The sequence below is a fragment of the Barbatula barbatula genome, assembly GCF_947034865.1.
Source record: "Barbatula barbatula genome assembly, chromosome: 16".
Lineage (NCBI taxonomy): Eukaryota > Metazoa > Chordata > Actinopteri > Cypriniformes > Nemacheilidae > Barbatula > Barbatula barbatula.
Genome location: NC_136779.1, coordinates 11,191,620 through 11,200,232, shown reverse-complemented (window position 1 = coordinate 11,200,232; position 8,613 = coordinate 11,191,620). Strand labels below are relative to the sequence as shown.

The following is an 8,613-nucleotide window of genomic DNA, read 5'->3' as shown; positions in this document are numbered from 1 at the left end:
TTACTTTTCCTGGTATAACATATAATACTTTGATTAATTGTATGAAGTCAAAACATCCTAGACATTCAAGTCAACAGTGGTCAGTGTTGTTTGGTTACCAACAATCTTCAAAGCATTATAAACCATAATCAGATTGTTATACAGTCTGTATGCAATTATTCCCAATGTTCCATTACTTCTCACACTACATTAAGGCAAAATCTACAGCATTTTAACTAGGCTTCTGGTGAAAAGAAAAAAGACTTAACTGCCAAATGCCTAAATGTAAATGTTAACTGAACTGCAAAGAACTGTGATTCCATAATAAAAGCAAATGTTTCAAAACATCACAAGATTATTTTAATGCTATGTTATTAAAGGTCAAAGAGAAAACATTAATTCATCAATGTATTTATTTGTATACAACAATTTCAAATAAACAATTCATCCAACTTCCTAATTATACCCCGTGTAAATAATCGTTTCGATATTGGTGAATGCTTTACAAATGTTAAAACTGTTTGTAAATAATTGTGTTTAAGAGCGAAAGAAAATGTTGCACCATCAGCATTAATATTGCTTTCCTGAATGGTCAAGGCAAGTCAGGCTAATGCATAAAACAATGTGAGGACACACCAGTGGGCCTGGTTATGACAAAAACAACCATCTCAGTAAAAGACAAATGTAAAACCCCTGAGTGACAGGGCATTACCGAGCTTACATGGCGAGCACTCTTTCCTGTTATTTATGAAGAACATGCAACAATCCAGTCAGGTGTGCTGATGCAGAAAATATAATACTGATGAATTGATTCTGTGCCAGTTTCAGGTTATTTTGCATTGTTCTCTGCATTTAAAAAACATTTAAAGGAATGGTTCACCTTCCAAACTTAAATTCTGTATGAATTTGTATGAAATTCTACATTTCAAACCCGTGTGACTTTCTTCTGCAGAACACAAGATATTTGATATTAAAATGTTGGTAACAGAAAACTATTGGTCCCCATTGACTTGCATTGGTTTTGTTTCGATCAATAGAAAGTCAATGTGAACCTATGGTTTTTGGTTACTTAAATTTTTCTAAATATATTTTGAGTTTTGTAGAGGAAAGAAAATCGCACAGGCTTGACAACAGGGTGAGTAAATGAAGACTTTAGATTTTTTGAAGGTGAACCATTTCTTTAAATGTTATGGTTGCAACCTGCAGCAGTAGGTTACAACAAGCATGCCCCGATTACACAAGTAACAAACCAAAAAAACCTACTATTAAACAATAGGGCTGTTTTCACTGAAATAAATGAGGCCACAAAGATAGACATAGAGGCATAATCTAAATGCTAAATATCTGGCTAGTGTTTCACTGTTCTGGATAAACCCCTATCTTGCTGCATAAACCTCCCTATCAGAACAGAACATGGATAACCCTACCTCACTTTTCCATAATATCTCAATCTAATGTAATGTAATGATGATGATAACATAACAGAAACGTGGAAATTAAGAATTACGTCCAGCAGCGTTAGAGTCTGAGCACAGTGAATGTGTCAGAGGAGGAATGGGGTGAGTAAAGCTGAAATATTCGATACCAAACAAGCTCACACACCATGCATCCAGTCCTGATCACTTCCTATAAACGTCCAAATCCCCCTCTACCGAAGGAGAAATGTATGGATACCCCTGAGCTGTTTCCTTTAACCAACTAGACCCCAAACCACCCCACACCCCCTGAAATACCCTGCCCTGTGGAGTGGATGTCAGGCTAGCGTTTCGATTTTGGCTCTGGTACTTCTTTATCTGAAAAATATTAAACACAAGTTACACTTTTACCAAACAGTATTACCAATGTAGTCAATGAATAGGTATAGCAAGCTATTTAAAATGTCTTAATTATATTTGTATAATAAATATGTAAAATGGTTCAATTTAGATCACATTCAGACTTTAAATGGTACAGCATAAGGTCATTTCTAAAAATTATTTTAGAGTGATGAAAAATTTCAATCACAAACACCTGCGATTATATCAGTTCCTCATATAGCTTAGCACTGATTCAGATGGCTAAATACTTAAAGCAACAACAGAACGAATATTTTAAAAATCAACTCACCTTTCCTCAGCTCTTCTCTCTTTCGTGCCGCATCCTCTCTCTGTTTTTTGATAATGGCCAGTCTGGCAAGGTCTGCCTTGGCCTGATCCGTCTTCCCCTCTAGATGCAGCTTCATGTAGCGCTCCTTAGCCTTCTGCTTTTCAATCTCCTCCCTAATCGTATATAAAAAAAGCTTTACCAAGACATCAAGAAAATACTAATTCAAATGCATGCGGCTGCATATACCTTTCCCGACGTGAGAGCTCTTTAGGCTCACTGACATCTACTTCAGCAACTTTCTTGCTCTTCTGGGCGACCCGATTTGGATTTTCGATTTCAATTAATCCCTCTACACCTTTCCTTTTTTGTGGCTTTGAGGAAAAATGAAAACAGTACAATTACAAAGGAGTTAGATAATTTATATGTTCCACTAAGCCTTTGTAGTGTCATCATAAGTGCCATTGGGCAATACCATGAAGATGTCGCTCTTAATATGGAAAACTAAAGTTTTTACCAAACGTTTTCACTGCTAGATGTCAATATTTGATGGTTTAAATAAAGTTTTTTTTTAAAACCATAGCATAGTCCAGTAAGAGGATCATCACGTCCACAACGGTCTGGGACGTGATCCTATTTTTCATAAATGGCCACGTGAAAGGTAAAAACAATTTTGTGGTCTATGAAGAGCCATCGTCTCCATTCATACCCATGCATTTAAACCCTACTTGTCCATAGACTGATATTTTCTGTGTCTCGGTTCAGAAAATAAACCGATGATTCAATATTTTGGTAATAAATAAATTCTCAGAGAATTTAAATTTGAAGTTTTGACTGAAAATTACATTTGTTACATTACATTTATTTGGCCAAAGCGACTTACAAGTAGAAGCATATGAACATTTTGTCAACACACTAAACCGTTAGTTTACAAGGCCGTGCTACTAGGAGAATAAAAGCTGGAGTAAGAAAGGAGAGAATGAACAACAAGATATAACAAGACAAGAACCAAGAAAATGTTACATCAAGAACACTGGAATTGCCCATAAACCTGTGAATGTGTAGATCCAAATAAAGAAAAGTCACCATGGCATCAGGGTAAGTCAATTATTAGATCATTTTTATATTTGGGTGAGCTATTTCTTTAAATAAAACCTTAGTCATACCTCATCATCACTGCTGCTCTCTTCTTCAGATCCTGATGATTTTTCCCCTTCGGCTCCTTCGTTTTCCTCCTAAACCCCGGACACAAGAATCACACTTTAGTAAAGGACTTTACAACAATCAAACTGACGCTCAGGAAACGTCACCTCCGCTTACACGTGTGACAGATGATGAGCAGTGGCACACTCACCAATTCTTTCTGAGCTCTCATCTGTCGATCAATCTCCTCGGGATTGCTAAACTGCTTTCCACGACCCTTATGGCCCTTTTTGCCTTAGATGTTAAGTATAAGACCAAAGTTATACACAAACTAAAATTGACAGCGTAGGCACAACTATTTAAGTCAATGACTAATGTTACGGCCTTTAAACGTCAGCAGCTAACCCCGTGAATCACATGTGGCTGCATGGCGTGCTAGCACTAGTTTACACGATTCTATTTATAAGAGAGTGTGACCGTTAACAAGCCCTTAAAGACCACCGAGTGGCAGAAAGGGTGAAATAAAACCATTATCAAGGTGATTTAGTTAGATTATTACTACAGCAGAATGATTGTAAAGGTAGAAATGCGCCGAAGCTCACGACACTCACCTCCTCGCGGCATTGTGATAACGCTAAAACTGGGACGGCAAAACCTCAAAGAAAAATATTAGACTTGGTTCTAAAACTGGAGATATCTTCAGGTAGTTAATGACTGTATTGCGACCTTTCAAACGAATGTTATTAAATACAAATTTAAGGTAGGCTTGTCGAGTTAAATCGATTCCGTTGAGCGCACTGTTTGCCGCTTCCTGAGCGCGACGTCACAGGATCTACTGTTGATGATTGACAGCTGGATTGACCAATCACGATTCGAAGCTGTTGTTACGCGTAAGGACAGTTTCACCAACTACGATGTTTTGTTACGTGCTTTTATTTTATTGCTTGTTTCATTTTTGACTACTTTTTATTTAGCAATTTACTATATTCCGTACGTATAGCATATATTTTAAAAATACATAGATTAGAATATATGGAAATAAACCGTATTCCATTGTGTAGAGTTTCGTTCATGTTAAACACAAATATAGTTTAGTATTTTAAAGTGCCAATTAAATAAAAAGAAATACAATGCCTATATTTTCATAAAATATTGCAGCGTTTATTGTTAATTGTCATTCTCTTTTTAAAATTCGTGTCCCCTAGTTGTAGTGAAATCTGAAATCTTTCGTAAGACTTTCCATCTTAATGACGTGTGTTAGAGGGTTTAAAAAGGCAACGGATTATTGTTTACGTCTATTCAAATCACAGAGAAAGCCACGCCCACTATTTTTACTCATTTGAAAAAATATGGAAGTAATTTTTTTCTACTTGCGTCACCTGCTGCTCATGTTGCGTGGTAGTGATAGTACATTCTATTCTAAAAACCCTTGGTTACTTTATACTTTAATTTATATACTGTAACTGATGTAGGCCTATAATTTAATTTCTTACCCTTTTTTTCTTTCTCTCTTACTTGTGTACATTTCAATCATTTTATATGTTCTATGGGGATGATGATATGGAATATACTTTTTACATCCAGTATGCATTATACACTTTGCATATGAAAATGTTTTCTTAAATTCTACTTGTATGTGAAGTTCTACATTTCGTTACACTGTACTTGTATATGTGTAATGACAATAAAGTTGAATCTAATCTAATCTAATCTAATGTGAACATGTCTTCTTCTATTTCTTTGGTGAAGTTCAATTAAAAAAAGAATGCAGCCCCCGGGACACGGTAACAAGTGCTAGTCAATGTTCCATTCAATCAAATTACAGAGACTACGCAGAATACAGCCAATCAAAGAAGACAGAACTTTCAGCCAATCAAATTGAAGGAGAAAAAACTCACTGTTGCGCTTAATAAAAAACATTTCTAATGCGTGGATTCGGTTTTAATGATGACCGTGTAGTGAGATATAAGAATGCAAACATAACAAAGCCAATTTAACATAAATGTTACATTACCTGTGTTCGAGTTAACATGTCTAAAAACACACTGAAACAGATAAGATTATCGCATTTGAGGCATAATATATGACTGTCTAAATGACGTATATTTGACGGCTTGGGCAGAGCATCCATTAACTCCTCTCCTTCAACTGTCAGTCTGCTGCATTTGAAAATGCAATGGCTGTTTTTATACACGAGATAACAGATGCCCTGCCCAAGCCGTCTAATTTACGTCATTTGATATGGATAGTCATTTCAGGGAGTAAGTGCATTTTCATATTTTAAATGAAGATTGTGAGCGTACATTAATTTTAAAATGAAAAGGACCCACATTGATAAGCTATTTACTCTATACACTGCAATATTTCATTACAAAATGAAATGTTATTTTTAATTTCACTTGGACTGTAAAGGGATGGTTCACCCAAATATTAAAATTCTGTCATCATTTACTAGACCTCGGGTTGTTGCAAGCCTTTATACATTTTATTATAAATGAAGATATTTGGAACAGTGTCAGTAACCAAACCAATTTCATCCCCCATTTACTGCTATAGTAGGGAAAATAAATACAATGGGAGTCAATGGGGGATGCGATCTGTTTAGTTATTGACATTCTTCCAAATATCTTCCTTTGTGTTTAGCAGGACAAAGAAATCTTTACAGGTTTGGAACAATCTGAGGGTGAGTAAATGATGACAAAATGTTTATGTTTGGGTGAACTATTCCTTTAATAACACACATAACTGAACAATTTAACAGTACAGAAATGTTAACGAAAGATAAAACTCTCGCAATTTCTTAGGATTCATGCTGAATGTGATTGTTGTCTTCTTCAGCATGATGTATCTGAGTTGAGTCTTTGCTTTTCTTTTGTTTAATGCAGCAGAAAGATGCAACTGCAAGAAATACCCCAGCCACGATCAATTCACCTCCAGCCATGTAAAAAATAAGTTCATAGTTCTTGTAGGCGTCCACCAAATAACCTGTGGTAAAAGTGCATAAATAAATAAAAATTAATCACTTCACAATTGATGCATGGTGTTTTCTTCATAACTCACCAGCAGAGGGAGGTCCGATCAGCACAGCAACTGCCTCAATGAGGAGCACCAACCCAAGTGCACTTGAAAAACTGCTTGTCCCCACAATCCCCATGAGCACTTCAAATTGTAGAGCACCCACCATCCCATAGGAGAGTCCAAAAAACGCACAGAATATAACAAGCCCCTTGTAATCTGTGTTTGTGGCTGAACAAACATCTGTCAGGCCGTTGAAAAGCAAGGCAATGCTGAAGAAATATGGCATCTTGGGTCGGACAAATTTTAAGCCAGCCACTACTCCACACGTGGGTCGTGCAAAGATGTCGACAAATCCTATAATAGATAACAAAAAGGCAGCATCCTGGTCCGGCACTCCTTGGTCCTTAGCATAGTTGACTAAGAGAATAGTTGGAACAAACAGTCCAAGAACAACTATAAATTTTGCCATAATATAGATTATAAGCCCCCTGTTACGCAGTACACCGAAGTCCAACAGCTTCTTTTTCCTGGGCCTTCCTTCATTATTATTTTCACTCTCTTGTCCAGCCTTAGAAGGCAGCATTTCTTTGAGCTCTTTGGAAAAGGCCACTCCTTTGGCCCTCGTTTTTCTTTCTTTACATTGCAGTGGTCTCATGACTGCTCCGCAAGTGCAACAATTTAGTAGGAGAGCGCCCATGATGAGAAAGCCTCCTCTCCATCCATAACGGTTCAGCAGAATCTGTCCTAATGGAGAAAGGGCTGACAGAAAAACGGGGCTTCCTGCTGCAGCCAGTCCATTGGCCAATGGTCTGCGTTTGTCAAAATAAGACCCCAGCATTATCAGCGATGGCTGGAAGTTCAATGCTAGGCCGAGACCTTTGAAAAGACAAAAGCATTGTCTTTTACTCAATGGAAGCAACTATTATTAATTTTTAAATAGCATATTTATTAATAAACATAACTTCCAGTTGTTTTCTGAATGTATAGAAATAACATCATAAAAATATACAATATATTTTTATTCACCTGTGATGACACCAGCAGTCAGGTAAAGCTGGATAATGTTGGTAGTGAAAGATGCACTTATCATCCCTCCTGAGGCTAATAATCCGCCAACCAACATGACTGGACGACATCCAAATTTATTAACCATGATGCTGGAGACCGGCCCTGGATGTGAATTAAGTCGTTTACTTTTAAAGGTTTCAATCTTTGAAAGGTTTTACAGACCAGCATTCGATTTACTGTGTCTTACCTGAGCCATAGAGCATGGCTAACATGATGGATGAAATCCAGGCTGTGTCACTGTATCCACAGTTAAAGTCCTTCATCAGTTCTTTAAAATAAACGCTTACAGCTTTTGGGAAAGCATAAGAGAAGCCAGTGATGACAAAACCTCCCAGCAGAACAGCCCAGCCCCAGCCACCGTCCGGAGGACGTACAGCCTCTCTATCCTCTACATTCATTCCCATAGTTATTTATAGGCCTGCAAATGAAAGAAGTTATATAATTACCACACGTTTTTGCAAAGAGACTGGATGTTTAAGGTTTGAACATTCTTATCAAGGTTAATATTCTGTTTTAATTCTCCTGTATCGACTGTTACAACTGACGTAACATCACATAGATTTAAACTGAATGAAAGTTTATGTTTATACCATTACAGTGTTGCATTGTTTCAAAGCAGCTTTACATTAAAAGAAAAACCCAAAAGAGGAAAATGTAATATTTAGTTTATCCATGTTCTTATATGGCAAATGTCTTGCTATAATTTGAAGTTTTCATATTTTCAGAAAATATGTAGAATATTGATTCATTTGAATGCATTCCTTTGTACAATTAGGAGTGTGGTAGAGGTGTGAATGATGTTTGATTCCTTTCAAACTTACCACTTATGCCTCTTACAGTATGTGCATTACTGTCATTTGATTCATTCCAGTTCAGCTCAACCTTTGAAGTAAGCTGGTTAATTTTGGTACATTTTAAAATCTTGTTTTGTTATTTTTGTTTGTATCAAAGGTTATTGTTTGACAAGCTTTAGTAACATGCTAAAGCTTTTCTCTCTGACCTGGACATTTTCCAGGTATATTTATTGTACAGTTGACACAACCACTCAAATAACTGATTATCCCCATAGTCATTTATTTCATTTTAGCACTTTAGCTTGAGTACAATTTTGTTTATAGACTCAAAACAGAAGTAAGTTTCTTACCCGACCTGTTATATTCCACAGAAAAACTATTCAGGAGTCTGTAAAAACTTGGCCTTGTTCCTCCTAAGTATATCGTGTTATAAACCAAGCCCCATTGCGTTGTGTATTTGAATTGTTTAGGAAGATAATCTGCTAAATAAACCTCCTGTTTCTTGTCCCTCCTACTTATGATCTGTAAT

General features: G+C 36.5%; 2 protein-coding genes across 3 annotated transcripts; both read right to left on the bottom strand.

The window, feature by feature from the left end:
• Positions 1 to 319: 319 nt before the first annotated feature.
• On the bottom strand, positions 320 to 4,111 carry pdap1a (pdgfa associated protein 1a). Of its 2 annotated transcripts, XR_013787726.1 has the most exons (7): positions 3,816 to 4,094; positions 3,416 to 3,498; positions 3,228 to 3,296; positions 2,311 to 2,435; positions 2,086 to 2,237; positions 1,177 to 1,772; positions 377 to 859 (listed from the first exon to the last, which is right to left on the bottom strand). XR_013787726.1 is itself a non-coding variant. In XM_079475927.1 (6 exons), exons 1-6 carry the CDS (start codon positions 3,826 to 3,828, stop codon positions 1,738 to 1,740), a joined length of 477 nt encoding a protein of 158 aa, XP_079332053.1. In that variant the 5' UTR covers positions 3,829 to 4,111; the 3' UTR covers positions 320 to 1,737. The 2 variants fall into 2 exon arrangements, 1 of the variants encoding a protein (XP_079332053.1); XM_079475927.1 differs by having other exon boundaries at positions 320 to 1,772; positions 3,816 to 4,111.
• A 1,017-nt stretch (positions 4,112 to 5,128) lies between these two features.
• slc16a8 (solute carrier family 16 member 8) lies at positions 5,129 to 8,603 on the bottom strand. The gene is made up of 5 exons (XM_079477065.1): positions 8,435 to 8,603; positions 7,478 to 7,708; positions 7,249 to 7,392; positions 6,265 to 7,098; positions 5,129 to 6,189 (listed from the first exon to the last, which is right to left on the bottom strand). Exons 2-5 carry the CDS (start codon positions 7,692 to 7,694, stop codon positions 6,005 to 6,007), a joined length of 1,380 nt encoding a protein of 459 aa, XP_079333191.1. The 5' UTR covers positions 7,695 to 7,708; positions 8,435 to 8,603; the 3' UTR covers positions 5,129 to 6,004.
• Between the last annotated feature and the right edge of the window lie 10 nt (positions 8,604 to 8,613).